At 41.5% G+C, this 15,533-nt stretch overlaps 1 protein-coding gene across 2 annotated transcripts in view; it reads right to left on the reverse strand.

Annotated features, from left to right (window-relative positions):
- Window positions 1-632: 632 nt before the first annotated feature.
- LOC126419053 (farnesol dehydrogenase-like) overlaps window positions 633-15,533 on the reverse strand; it is a 70,258-nt gene continuing 55,357 nt past the window's right edge. Inside the window, exons 5-6 of one of the 2 annotated variants that reach the window (XM_050086125.1) lie at window positions 10,962-11,117; window positions 633-810 (exon numbers count right to left, since the gene is read on the reverse strand). In XM_050086125.1, coding sequence (XP_049942082.1) covers window positions 766-810; window positions 10,962-11,117 — 201 coding nt within the window. In that variant the 3' untranslated portion in view covers window positions 633-765. Of the gene's footprint in view, window positions 811-10,961; window positions 11,118-15,533 lie in introns of those variants that run through there. The other variant, XM_050086127.1, reaches the window with a different exon arrangement.

A 15,533-nucleotide genomic window follows, 5' to 3' on the forward strand; every position in this document is an offset into this window, starting at 1 on the left:
GGTAGTGCAAGTAGTATTAGTACTTATTCAACTTTGTACAGTTCTTTTGCCTACTGTTACAATAATTACCATATGGTACTCTCTCATTTCCTTCAGTGACTCCTTTCTCTCCATACACCAGGCTTTCATTAAGCATCATATTGTTAAATTAATTTAGTAAAATATGCCACTGTGACACACTGTGTTTGCCTCGTGTACAGAGTATATATTTGATAATAATTTTTTCCTTTTCATTTTTCGAAGTGTTGGAAGTTATTTTACATACTGCACTTTTTTATTAAATGGAGTTCAACATATTTTATTAACAGAATTTTGTTGTGTTTGGAAATCTACAAATCCAAGTTAAAACAATTTTTTTCCAGTCATTATTGGTGTTTCAGTTACAAGGTTTCAAATCAATCCGTGGAACTGAATTGATTCTAATAAATTACTTTCCACATTTCATTTACTAACGAAGCAACACTATAACAGTGGTTTAATGTCCAGTGTGAAATGAGCAGATGAATGTTCTGCTCTCAGTCAAATCCTTTTTACACTTTGCTATTCATTGAAAAAAAAATTTAATTGATATAGTACAATTCTGTTTAATAAACTGTTTTATTTCAAGCTAATTATTAGCACACATAACAAGTTATTGGAACATATTAGTAATTCTACATTATGCAACAGTCATATGCTACCACTTTATTAGTTTCGTGAGTTCTAAGTTTGTAACAAAACCATGGTATATCATTATAAATATACTTCTATTCTTAATTTATGTCTTCAAAAGCCCTCTTCTCCTGCAGGTCTGAGAATGATGTCATGGATCTGAAAAACCAAGAAGAAAAATACGTGAAATACAAACATTTGTCCAGTTGAAATGAAGTGTATAGTACAAAAAAGTTTCAATCAGCTACAATGCTTATCATATATTTTTCTAATCTGCGTAATAATTGTTACATCAAAATTGTTATTGATAATAAGGAACAACCTAAATATTAAATGAAATAATATATTGGTATTATATAGTGTTATGATAAGCAACATGATTCCAAAGTAAAAGGTTACTTATTTTTTGTGTCTATGAGTATACTGAAATTCCATTGTTTAACATAACTCCCTCCCAAACTCACTCTCTCTCTCTCTCTCTCTCTCTCTCTCTCTCTCTCTCTCTCTCTCTCTCTCTCGCTCGCTCTTTGTCTGTGTGTGTGTGTGTGTGTGTGTGTGTGTGTGTGTGTGTGTGTGTGTGTGTGTGTGTGTGTGTAAGTCAAAATCAATGTTAAGAAAGCAGTTTGAGGGTGGTTTAATAGTAAAACTAAAAAACTAAAGGCCTTTCCTTAGGTAGAAACCTTCATGTTAATTTTATATCATTTTCATTTCTAATGTAATAAAGCATAAAGACTCTAAATAATTATTCTTGGTTGTTAATGAGGGGCTGTTTTTAGGTAAAAATGGTTATTTTTTTTTTATGCAGTACTCTTGTAGGTCAGTACACTTGGGCAAATTTTCCAGTCAGTAGATGTCATCCTTGGACGTGCGTCTCTCTAAGGAATGCAATACAGTATATGCATATGTTGCTGTTAGTCCCTCTGTTGGTCTCAAAACATTTCCCAGCCACAAATTTCTATTGATTTGGCAGTAGGTTTAAATCGGATGGTACCAAATCTGGTGATGATGACATATGTTAGAAACTATCACTTGTACTTCAAATTTCTCAATGTCTTTTAAACGGGATCTTTTTTTAATTTCACAGACTTTATACAATCAGTTTTCAGTTCTATTTATAATCTTCTTGGAACATGAGTTCCTGATGTGTGTCTTCATTTTCAGCCTGTTTGCATATTTAGTTTATTGTTGACAGCTGAAGAGGTCACATATGTTTTTGAGTGCTCAGTGAATTCTTAATTTCAAAAAAGATGGAACAAAGAGTATGCATTAAATTTCACTTGAAAAATGGAATAAATTGCAGCATGGCATTCAAAATTTTGACTGGGGCTTTTGACAAATCTACTTTGAGTGAGACAAGACTTTACAAGTGGTGCAGACATTTCAAAGAGGTTCGCGAAGACGTTGAAGATGACGACCGCCCTGGATGCCCTAGCACATCTATTGCTGACGATAGTGTGGATGAAGTAAAGAAAATGGTTCTGGAAAATCACCATCAGAGAGGTTGCTGACAATATTAGCATACCGTTTGGCTCATAAAAGCTATTTTTTCAGATGTTTTGGGCATGAAATATGTAGCAGTAAAGTTTGTTCCAAAATTGATGAATTTCATCCAAAAATGATGTCGCCCAGGAATTACTGAATGAAGTCGATAATGTTCCAGAACTTTTAAAGAAGGTTACAACAGATGATGCAACATGGGTATATGTGTATGACATTGAAACGAATGCCCACTTGTTCCAATGTGAACGGCGTGAAGAGCCAAGATGAAAAAAGTTTGACTAGTTCGATCACATGTGAAGGTTCTTCCCACTGTTTTCTTCATTTACAACAGGGCAGTGTATCATGAGTTCCTGCCTTATAAGTGTATGGTCAATAAGGATTACTATCTGGAAGTTATGCACTGTTTGCATGAAACAATCAGAAGAGGATGACCAGAATTTTGGGAAGACCAGTCATGGAAATTGCATCGCAATAATGCTCTCGCTCACACCTCCGTGCTTGTTTGTGATTCTTTGGTGAAAAATAAAGCCATTATGTTGCCTCAGCCACCATGTTTACCGGACATGGCCCTCTGCAATCTCTTTCAATTCTGGGACTGAAAGGAACCATGAAAGGATGTTTTTTTGCCATCATTGATGAGATAAAAATAGAATTGCTGAAGAAGCTGAACATCACAATGAAAAGTAATCTCCAGAAGTGCTTTTAAGATTGGTAAAAGTGCTGGCCAAAGTGTATTGTATCTGAGGCAGTTACTTAGAAGGGTACAAACTTGATGTTAATGTGAATAAATAAAGATGCTTTAACAAAAACAAAAATTCTTATTACTTTTTGATAACACCTCTCTCTCTCTCTCTCTCTCTCTCTCTCTCTCTCTCTCTCTTTCTCATCAATCAATCAAGTTCTGTTTTCATATATTTTTAACTGAGTTGGTCTAGAAGACTTCAGTAGCATTCAACAGTTAATTTTGTATCATTTGTGAAGTAATAAGTAAAGAGAACACCTTTCAGCAGCTTTAAATACTCTTTCCAGTAGCAAATGTAAGCTGCTACATCAAAAAGAGCCAGAGCTACCAGTGGTCACTTGCTGCCAAAACTGGAAAAATTCTAGGAAACCACTGTAGGTACAAATTTACAAGATATTGACATGAAATTATGTTAATAGAGTTCCAACAATCATATATGAAATTGCTTTGCCATTTATGTTACAGCACATCAATTTCCAACCAATTTTGCGCTTCAGGATTAGTTTCTGGCATGAATTTGCGGCCCACGTCCCATTCAAGACATTGGTCAGTTTACAAAAATCAGTTGGCTTCTTTCAAAAACTTTCCAAATGGAAGCAACGGAAGCAAAATCCTTGCACACAGTTAATTCATCATGTAATTTACCATACTATCCTTTCTATTATGTCTCATCTGGCTGCAATTGTGAAAAGTCCATCTTGTGGATCTTCTTCAAGAGTGGTACAGCACTTTTGAGTTCACCTACTACTGGTTCAGTTGTTGAAACTGAAGAATTAGACTTCTTGTAAACATTCATCAACTTTGCATGAGTTTTTGTTAGCAAGCCTGCAGCTATCAAGGGTGCAGGGTGCAGTTGTAATGTTGACACCAATGACTTCTGTTATTTGGGTCCTGAGGCTATCCTCAGTTCCTGCAGGAGGCTGGTAGGAATGGTGAAGAGTGCTGGCCTTGCTCACAGGGTGCAAGCAGAGCTTATGATTTGCAGTGTCATACCCTGAGTTACTTGACTGGGATCCTTGGGTTTAAGCCAAGCGGGGGATCTCAACCAGAGGTTCCGTCGATTCTGTGATAGTCTCGACTGTAGACATCTGGACTTGCATTATGGGGCAGAAGATTGTAGAGGTCGATACAGATAGCTAATGTTCCTTGTATAAACACTCACCAGTCAAGAGACAGAGAGCACAATCAGATCATTTATAAGATTTTAATATTAAATTTCCAAAGACTGTAACAAAGTACCTGGATTTACAGCCCTCCAGGAAAGCTGTCATGTTCAAATTATACTTGGAACCAACAGCTGGATGAAATCTAAAGTAGAAAGACTTGAACTATTTAATTACGCTTGGAACCAACAGCTGGATGAAATCTAAAGTAGAAAGACTTGAACTATTTAATGAAGCATGGAATGTGTATCTAAAAGACACGTTAGAGATTGTAGGAGGGAGAGGGTTCATTACAGTCAACAAAAATATTTTCTATATCAAGGTCAAGGTTGAGTCCGACTGCAAAGTTATCTGGACATGAGTAATTGTCCTACCAGCCACGAATTCCACTGAACTAGTTGTAGAATCACTCAAAGAATGTCTGCTTTCGGCAGCACAGAGTTAGCCCCCCTCCCCCCAAAATCAAGCAAAATTAGTTAGATTCAATGTTAACCTACCAAATACACACTGGGATATTGTTGCATGTCATATGGACAGCAGACAGTCTTGTGAAATAGTTCTGAACACTTTCTCTAAAAGCTGCCATGGACAACTAGTGCAACGACCCACATCGTATGGAAATATTTTAGACCTCATAACTACAAACAGGGTGACCTTCTCAAAAGTGTCAGTATAGCGACAAGGATTAGCAATCACGATTCATTGTAGCCATGATGACTACTAAAGTTAACAAACCCATTGAGAAGGCTTGGAGATATTTAATGCTGTAAAGATCAGACAAGCAGTTGTTAGCATCCTACTTAGGCAGTGAATGGACACTTTCTAGTGCCAGTGCGATGGAATAGAGTAATTATAACCATAGTTTAAACTGACTGTAATTCAGGCTCTGGAAAAGTATGTGTCAAGTAAGTGGTTTGAGGATGGAAAATGCTCACTGTGATTTAGTAACAAAATGCAGAAAAAGCTAAGAGGAAAAAGAGATTTCTGCACTCACGGTTCAAAAAAGAATGCAGAAATGCCAATAGATAAACTTTAGTAAAAATTCACACATCTGTAAAAAGATTGGTACACAAAGCATGTAACAATTTCCTTTATGAGACGTTAATGAAAGATCATGGTAGCAAAAAGAAATCTGAAGTTTTAAATTTCATGTTTATAAATCATTTGCACAGGAGAATTGTAGATATACCATTCTTTGATTACTTCACAAACTCCCATATGGAGGGCATCCTTGTTGTTTAAAAGTAGCTGAAAGAGTTGAAAATGAATATGTCACTGGATCCAGGTGGAATCCCAATTTGGTTTTACTCTTCGCTATTGACCCCATACTTAGCTTGTGTTTATCATAATTCTCTCGTCAAGATGAAAGTCCCAAGCGATTGGAAAAAAAGTGCAGATGGCTCTGTATAGTGAAGGGGCAAAAGAATGGACCCACATAATTACAGCCTACTATCCTTGTGTCAGTTTGCTGCAGAATTCTTTAGCATATTCTAAGTTTGAATATAACAAAGTTTTCTTTAGAGAGGAAAGCTTCTATCCACAAATCAACAAGGATTTAGAAAGCACTGTTCATCTGAAACTTAGCTTACCCCTTTCTTGCACTTAGTATTGTGAATCATGGATGAAAGATAACTGACAGATTCCATATTCCTAGATTTGCAGAAAGCGTTTGACACAGTGCTGCACTGTACACTGTTAACTAATGTCTGAGCATAGGTAATGGGTTTTCAGGTATCTGTGTGGCTCAAAGAATTTTATCAGTAATAGCACCCAGTGTCTTGTCCTGGACAGTGAGAATTCATCTGAGGCAAAGAGAGCTCTTGTACTCTGTATACATAAACCATCTGATGGTTGGGGGAGCAGCAACCTGGATATTTCTGTTGATAGTGCCATACTGCATGTGAAAGTATTGTCCTTGAGTTACTGTAGGAGAATGCAGAGTGACTTGAATAGAATTTCTATTTAACATTATGAATGGAAGCTTGGTCTAGATGTGGAAAAATTTAAGTTAATGCAGATGAATAGTAAAAAAATCCTGCAGTGTTCAGATACAGTATTTATGATGTGTTGCTTCATATGGTCACCTTGATTAAATATCTAGGTGTTACACTGCAGAGCAGCATAAATTGAAATGAGCATGTAAGGTCAGTTGCAGGGAAGGTGAATGGTCAACTTCAGTTTATTGAGACAATCCTATAAAGGAGACCTTGCACAGAACACTCGTATGTCTCATTCTCGAGTTTTTCTCAAGTGTATGGGATCCCCACCAGGTAATCTGACAAAAGATGATGTCCTAAAAGTTACACTCCATCAGTTCAGAGGCATACTGGTAGATTTGTTACCAGGAGATTTAATCAACACCCAGGTGTTGTAGAAATGCTTCTTGAACTGAAATAGGAATTTGTACTTTTTGGGAAATGCTCTTGATAAAGTTTAGACAACCTGTATTTTCAGCAGTCTGCAGAACAATCCTACTGTCACCAACATACATTTTGTATAACAATTTCAAACACAAGGTCAGAGAAATTAAGGCTCATTTGGATGCATACAGAAAGCCACTTTTCCCTCACTCCATTTCTGAGGAGAACAGGAAAGGGAATGACTAACACTTGTACAATGTTTTCAGCACCATGCAACAAACATGTACAGCATAAGTACTTTAAAAATAGCTATAAAAATAACCTGCTGATCAAGTTCACTGTGGATTAAATTATTGTCTAACATGTACCAACATAACAAAAATCAAAATGTCACATTTATATTAGCACTGTCATCATGTCAGGCTATGAAATTTTCATCTTCAGAAGCATCTTTCAGAAGCAGATTTATAATGTCTGCCCACTTCAAATACATTCCACATTCTACTCCTTCATGGTGGGATCTTTTCAACACAACAAGTATCCCAAGCAGCCTTTGCCCAGTGTAAGGATGACATTAGTTATTGAATCGGCCCAGTGAAGAAGCAATATGATACCCACTATAAAGTAATTTGGTAATCGCAAAATTGTAGCAATGTGCTCTACCCTCAAGGACAGAGGGTTTTCTTCTTTCTCACCTGAAGAAAGAGTTTTTAGTTCATGTTTCAGTTAACTGTAACAGGATTTGCATCTCTTGCAGGTACAGTATGTGATCAAAAGTATCATGACACCCCCAAAAAACTATGTTTTTCATATTAGGTGCATTATGCTGCCAACTGCTGACAGGTACTCCATATCAGCAACCTCACTACTCATTAGACATCATGAGAGAGCAGAATGGGGTGCGCCGTGGAACTCGTGGACTTCAAATATGGTCATGTGATTGGGTGTCACTTTTGTCATACGTCTGTACATGAGATTTTCACACTCCTAACCATCCCTAGGTCCACTGTTTCTGATGTGTTAGTGAAGTGGAAACGTGAAGGGACATGCACAGCACAGCACAAAAGTGTACAGGCCAACCTCGTCTGTTGACTGACAGAGACCACCAACAGTTGAAGAGGGTCGTAATGTGTAATAGACAGGCATATGTCCAGACCATCGCACAGGAATTCCAAACTGCATCAGGATCCACTGCAAGTACTATGACAGTTAGGCAGAAGGTGAGAAAACTTTAATTTCATGGCCAAGAAGCTGCTCATAAGCCACATATCACGCCGGTAAATGCCAAATGACACCTCGCTTGTTGTAAGGTGCGTAAACATTGGACAACTGAACAGTGGAAAAATATTGTGTGAAGTAATGAATCACGGTACACAATGTGGCAATCTGATAGTAGGATGTGGGTTTGGCGATTGTCCAATGAATGTCATCTGCCGGTGGGTGTAGTGCCAACAGCAAAATTTGGATGTGGTGGTGTTATGGCGTGGTTGTGTGTTTCATTATGCTGACGCTGGTGTACTGATGGGCCTTATCCTTGGCCCGAGGGGGGTAGAGTTCTAGCTTGTTACAGCCTTGCCTCCTATTCCTTGTGGGGTGTGTGAAGGTGTTTCCTGTCTTAAGGATCTGTCCTGGTGCGGTTCGTCGATTATTCCTGACAGCTGGCATGCGAACATGCTAGTGGTGGACTTTGTTCTTTTGAGTTTTCTTCCCCTCGCGCGTGACTTGTTGAATTGCTGCCTCGAGCTCTGCTGTCAGCTACCTCTCGCTGTTGCGAGCCTCCTTCCTCAGCCGCACAACTGCGTCTTCCGGGATGTAGTTCCAGTGGCACGGTGTGAAGATGGGGTTCACCTTGATGACGTCCAGATCCTTCCTCGTGGTGATTTCGAGCATTATTGTCCGGTGTCCACTACAGAGGTCTAGCGGCCTATGTGGTAGTGAAGGCTTCTGCTCCCCTTCAACCTGGGCAAAGAGGTATGGGTTTTTCTGCACGTTGAAGCACCCATCCCACAGCATGGTGGCGATCTTCTTCAGCACCACTGGCATGCTGGTGCTGTCGAGGAATGGGATGACATTGGTACGCAGTTTCCCAGCCTCTTCTTTGTGTTTCCCCTGGTGTTTTACCTACCCGTCAGGAGTTGGGGAAGGGGAGGGCGGTGCCACGTCCATGGGCATCTCCCCGGTCTCCTGTATTGCTACAGGTTTCGGGGCGACGTCCGTTTGAGTCGCCACGTCCGTTCGCGGCGGACCATCCATCTGGGTCATCGCGTCCATCCCTGCTTGTCGACCCACCGTGGAGGTGGCGTTGGGGGCGAGTGTCTTCTTCATCGCCAACCTGAGTTCCTCTCGCAGCTGTTGAAGCTGTCGGTGAATAGCGACGAGCTACTTCTGCGTGGCTGCCGTCTCTGCTGCTGGGCGGGCCTCCAGTCTAGCCAACTTCTTGTTGCCGCGTTCATTTTCCCCCTGTAGAGAGGGATTGTGGGGCCACAACCTCTTCCTTATGTGCCACTTTTCTTGCGGCGGCTTGTGTCTTCTTTAGGTACGCGCAGCTGCGCAAGTTTGCAGCGTGTGCACCACCGCAGTTCACGCACGTGGACACGACGTGTTACGGTTTATCGCAGGCATGCGTGTCATGCACCTTGGCGCACTTCAGACACGCGACTGCGCCCTTGCATGTCCTGGTGACGTGCCCATCTCCCACCAGTGTGAGCAGGAGCTTGGCCATGGCAGCCAGCTTGCATCCCTTTCCGCGTCCCGACAAGGTGTTGAGCTAGTGGCATTGGCGTGCGTGAGTGTCGGTAACGAAGTGAGCCACAGCGAGTCGAGCAGTGGAGTGTGCGTGTGTGGTCGCGTGCATGTGTTTTTCATGGAGAGGGCTTGCACCCCTTGTTGTTTTGCATGGCCCTATCACAGCACAGGCCTACATTGATATTTTAAGCACCTTCTTGCTTCCCACTGTTGAAAAGCAACTGCATCTTTTAACACAATTGAGCACTTGTTCATAATGCACGGTTTGTGGCGGATGGTTGCACGAAAATAACATCCCTGTAATGGACTGGCCTGCACAGAGTCCTGACCTGAGTCCTATAGAACACTTTCGAGACATTTTGGAATGCTGACTTCGTACCAGGCCTCACCAACCAACATTGATACCTCTCCTCTGTGCAGCACTCCGTGAAGAATTGGCTGCCATTCCCCAAGAAGATTGAATGTATGTCTGCGCCAGCATTACTGACGGAGGGTGCCACTAACTTGCAAGTCATTTTTCAGGCAGGTGTCTGGATGCTTTTGGTGGCATAATGTAAGAACTGACCTGCCCATCTTTTCTAATATAATGAAGTATTTCAACAACATGTAATCTAGTGTGTTTTTGTTAAACTAGGGCATCTCTTGTAACATATAATGAAAAGTACCTGGCATGTTACAGACTAAAATTCCTTTCTAGATTCTTTCATTTCAATGGCTATTATTTTTATTGTAATGCTCGAACAATTTCTGAAAATGAAAATCAAGAGTGAACCACATCCATGATGGTGACAAACAGAATGTGCCACACAAAGACCATGTACTGTCTCCAAACTAACCCGAGGAGCGTCATGACTAAACCTAGGGTTTTTGTTGCAGGAGATTTGCCAAATCACATATCTTAAACATTATGAGTATTTGTTCTGAAGATGTTCTTTTTGGAGCCCATGTTTACTAAATATTTTATCTTGTTTTGGTCCATACTACCTCCTCGCAAAATATGGAAAGAAAAGAGCTCGTAGTAGAAGAGATGCATTTCACAGTATCAATGAAGAAGAAGAAGTGCTCATAGCTTTTATATTTTCCAAGAGACAGTCAACACTCCAAAATAATTAACTATTTAACTGACTGAAATATGATGACATTGTCTTTCAGCCTTAAAATCACAGCTGCTAGATATTTATTTGATATTTCTATCGTAGAGCATATATCCACACACAATTCTTATTAGCATGCTTTACCTTCATCAGAAAACAACTTTGTGACAAATCCAAAAAAGAAATATTAACCAAAATGTTCTAGATGAAATGTTTCATTGTGGATGAATGAGCCAGAGGGATCATCAAATCTTTGGTACTGTAAAGTTGATCAGTTTCATGGAAACAAAACCTTACTGGTCTGAAACACAGGAGGCATGAAGAAAACAAAAAAATACAAGATTAAGTTTAATAACACCTATTTTTCAAGAAATAACTGAGTCACATTAATTTAAAACTTTGACCTTCATGATCCATTTCTAACAGGGATGTGTGAAATAAAATTAATGGATTTGTCTGGCAGTGTATGTTGTGTAACAAAATTTAAATAGTTAACAATATTTTTGACTTTGGTCACCAAAGTGAAATTCAACATGCATCACACTTAAAAGCTTTCTGAAATTTCTTCAGGGATTCAGATCTGATTGCAGCATTGCATTTGAACATATTATGCGATGAGGCAGAAATTGCATACTGATAATAGGATATACTTGTACTGCACTTCAGCACTTAGCAGCAAGCTGGTCTGCTCTGTAAAAAGACTCACCTGGACACGTTCTGGGACAGACAGGACATATTCAACAGCATCTGCTATGTCCTCAGGCAGCATGTGTGCATGACTGGCAAACACTGTGTCGCTTGCTGCAGAGTGGAGATTACCCCTGTCTAATATTTCAGTCTTCACGAGCCCTGGGCTAATAGCCTGTGCATAGACACATATAGTGATTAAGAGACATTTTATTTTAATATTCATCAGCAACTAAAAGAATCGAGACTACTACTACTACCACCACCACCACCACCACGACTACCACCACCACCACCACTACTGTTGTTGTTGCTGCTACTGGTACTACTACAAGTGTTTAGTTTTCAACAGACAAAGGTGCTCTGAGAAGACACTCCATTTCACATTGTATTCGTGACATGCTGTTTTTACTATAACTCAGTTTTGTACTGTGCTGTCCTACTGTGTAGGAAGTGACAGCTTATACTGTTCATGAAGAAATTGAGAACAATCCACCTTGAACCCCCAACAACTGAAATATTTTTAGCAGTGTTTATACATCAGTAAAATACATTGGACTACATTGCAGCTCCAACAGTCACTTTTAGTCATTCCTCTCTCTCTAAACTGTATTCTGGCACAATTCGTAAGTCACCTCATTAGGAAGTAATGTGGGGATTTCTTATTATGATGTTGCTGAGATGGCATACTTTTCTCTGGCCTGTGGATGATGTTTCAAATATACACTCCTGGAAATGGAAAAAAGAACACATTGACACCGGTGTGTCAGACCCACCATACTTGCTCCGGACACTGCGAGAGGGCTGTACAAGCAATGATCACACGCACGGCACAGCGGACACACCAGGAACCGCGGTGTTGGCCGTCGAATGGCGCTAGCTGCGCAGCATTTGTGCACCGCCGCCGTCAGTGTCAGCCAGTTTGCCGTGGCATACGGAGCTCCATCGCAGTCTTTAACACTGGTAGCATGCCGCGACAGCGTGGACGTGAACCGTATGTGCAGTTGACGGACTTTGAGCGAGGGCGTATAGTGGGCATGCGGGAGGCCGGGTGGACGTACTGCCGAATTGCTCAACACGTGGGGCGTGAGGTCTCCACAGTACATCGATGTTGTCGCCAGTGGTCGGCGGAAGGTGCACGTGCCCGTCGACCTGGGACCGGACCGCAGCGACGCATGGATGCACGCCAAGACCGTAGGATCCGACGCAGTGCCGTAGGGGACCGCACCGCCACTTCCCAGCAAATTAGGGACACTGTTGCTCCTGGGGTATCGGCGAGGACCATTCGCAACCATCTCCACGAAGCTGGGCTACGGTCCCGCACACCGTTAGGCCGTCTTCTGCTCACGCCCCAACATCGTGCAGCCCGCCTCCAGTGTTGTCGCGACAGGCGTGAATGGAGGGACGAATGGACACGTGTCGTCTTCAGCGATGAGAGTCGCTTCTGCCTTGGTGCCAATGATGGTTGTATGCGTGTTTGGCGCCGTGCAGGTGAGCGCCACAATCAGGACTGCATACGACCGAGGCACACAGGGCCAACACCCGGCATCATGGTGTGGGGAGCGATCTCCTACACTGGCCGTACACCACTGGTGATCGTCGAGGGGACACTGAATACTGCATGGTATATCCAAACCGTCATCAAACCCATCGTTCTACCATTCCTAGACCGGCAAGGGAACTTGCTGTTCCAACAGGACAATGCACGTCCGCATGTATCCCGTGCCACCCAACGTGCTCTAGAAGGTGTAAGTCAACTACCCAGGCCAGCAAGATCTCCGGATCTGTCCCCCATTGAGCATGTTTGGGACTGGATGAAGTGTCGTCTCACGTGGTCTGCACGTCCAGCACGAACGCTGGTCCAACTGAGGCGCCAGGTGGAAATGGCATGGCAAGCCGTTCCACAGGACTACATCCAGCATCTCTACGATCGTCTCCATGGGAGAATAGCAGCCTGCATTGCTGCGAAAGGTGGATATACACTGTACTAGTGCCGACATTGTGCATGCTCTGTTGCCTGTGTCTATGTGCCTGTGGTTCTGTCAGTGTGATCATGTGATGTATCTGACCCCTGGAATGTGTCAATAAAGTTTCCCCTTCCTGGGACAATGAATTCACGGTGTTCTTATTTCAATTTCCAGGAGTGTATAACACCATTGGGTGGATGTTTGATATGTGTGTTTCTGAAATATAGCATTGTCTTTGTACTATATTGGATCATACTGAATTGAAGGAAGTGGCAGTGTGATAACCACCAACAAAGATGCTAAGTTTAACATCCATGTCTAATTGCCCCTTATGCTTACATTACACAAGACCCTGTAGCAATGTATGAAATAAATCTCAGAATGCAAGTGAACAGAGAGATTCCTTGGAATTGAAAGCCATTAGAGTCCCTCACCTTGCCTCTTTGATTTTCTTATCCTACCGGTTGGTGGTGAAACATGTAAATTCTGACTTATTTTTCAATTGTTATCTACATATTGTGATGCAAAAAAAAAAAAAAAAAAAAAAAAAAAAAGAGAATACTGTGTGAGACACATTTGTACCAGCCACCAGATACAGACGTGCACTCATTAAAATCCAGGTTGCAGTTGAACTCATAAAATATCAAAGACTTGCATTCCCTATAACAAAAATTGTAATCTTATTGTCAGAGCTATTGTTACAGTAGTTGTTCAAATACAATTCTGTCAGATTGACATGTCCTCAATGAGAAGCCAAGTTCTAGAAATAATATTCAAGTCAACAAAAACGAAAGAGAGGGAATGACCTGCAGCAGGAGCAGCCACAGATATGACAAGGGGCCTTTTAAATATTATCCAGCTACAGGGCCAGATGGTAGGGGTCAGAATGGTGCAACAAGAGAAGCCCTGTGAAATAGTTTGAGAGACAAACTTAATGAAGCAAGGTCCATAGCCAATAAAGAAATATGTTAAGTGACAGAATTTATGAAGCCAGAGCCTTAGATGACAATGAAATAAATATGGGACAGAGTTAATGAAGGGAATCATTAGATGATATGAAGTAAATAATATAATAGAGGGAGGGGTCTAAGGTAAAAGGGACAAGAACTGAGACAGGATGAGAGCATAAGCTGTGAGGAGAGACAGACAGAAGGCTTATGATGAGGATGATGTTATGCCATGATAGCTGCATACCACATAGGATAAGCTTCCTATCCCCTTCACTAAGTATCTGAAAGATACCTCAAGAATGACACACCAGAGTAGCCAGTAAGGTGATGTGAAGCCTTTTGACACTACAGCATGTCCTTGGGGGGTCTGAAGGGAAAAGCCAATAGAACTCAAGGACCAGGCATCTAGAGGAGGAGAAATATAGAAGAATGTGTAGTCAGGCTGTAGGCAGTGTGGATTAGACATGAAAAACTTTCGTGGGCTGAATCAGGCAGGGGAATATGCTGGGGTTGCTGAGAAGAAGTTAATTAGCTGCAACGGCTCTTCTGATCTTGAATTTCATGTACGAGGGTTTCTGTAAGCAGACAATAATGTGATAAACAGTCACTGTCTCTGTGTAAGGACTTGCAGAGGCATTTCAGCTGGGGAAATCATCCGTATAATTGATATTTTGAAATAAATTTAGAAGTCAATTGCAATTCCAGTTAGGACAAACCTCTGTCACTCAGTCCCTTGCAAAAACCACACTTGGGACACAACAAAATTCATTTGTCTTTAGATGGCATATGGTGATTACTGAATTGTTTTTGGCATCATCACAATAATGTCTCACTTCCATTAGTGGTGGTCAGATCCACACCAACATATTTCTATGAAACAATTCTTGGCCCCCTGCCTTTCCAACTCATTGAATCTTGGAGTGGGGATGTATGGTTATGACAAGAATAGTAAACTGTTGTCATACATATCCTTCATGACCTGGCTACCAGATGGCATATTGTAGCAGGATAACGCGAGTCGCCACAGTGCGAGCCCACACCACAAATGTTTTGAGCAATGTGTAAAAAGGAAGGAAGACTAGGTTTAATGCCATGACGACATTGAGGTCATGAGAGATGAATAACAAGGTCTGATTCTGTCAAGGCTGGGGAAGGAAATTGGCCATGCCCTTTCAAAGGCGAGGTGGTGTGGCCGAGCAGTTCTAGGCGCTTCAGTCTGGAACCACGCGACCGCTACAGTTGCAGGTTCGAATCCTGCCTCAGGCATGGATGTGTATGATGACGTTCTTAGTTTAAGTAGTTCTAAGTTCTAGGGGACTGATGACCTCAGCTGTTAAGTCCCATAGTGCTCAGGGACATTTGAACCATTTTGAAACCTTTCAAAGGAACCATCCCAGCATTTGCTAACCACTGCACCACCTCACTCAGTGAGCAATGTTTTGACCCTGTGACTGACCTGTTAGGTCCTCTGATAGAGCATGTCGGGGATGTGATAGAAAGATGCATACTTTCATAACAGCCTACATCAGTAACCTTCATGAATTAATACAACATGTTTCGAACATGGACAGAAATTTCTCAAGATAACATTTGGAGGCTGTTTACTTGCATTGCACAATCAACACAAGAGTGTATTTGTACCCTTTGGGGTCATACCTCTTACTGATAATGATG

Source organism: Schistocerca serialis, chromosome 9 (assembly GCF_023864345.2).
Source record: "Schistocerca serialis cubense isolate TAMUIC-IGC-003099 chromosome 9, iqSchSeri2.2, whole genome shotgun sequence".
Lineage (NCBI taxonomy): Eukaryota > Metazoa > Arthropoda > Insecta > Orthoptera > Acrididae > Schistocerca > Schistocerca serialis.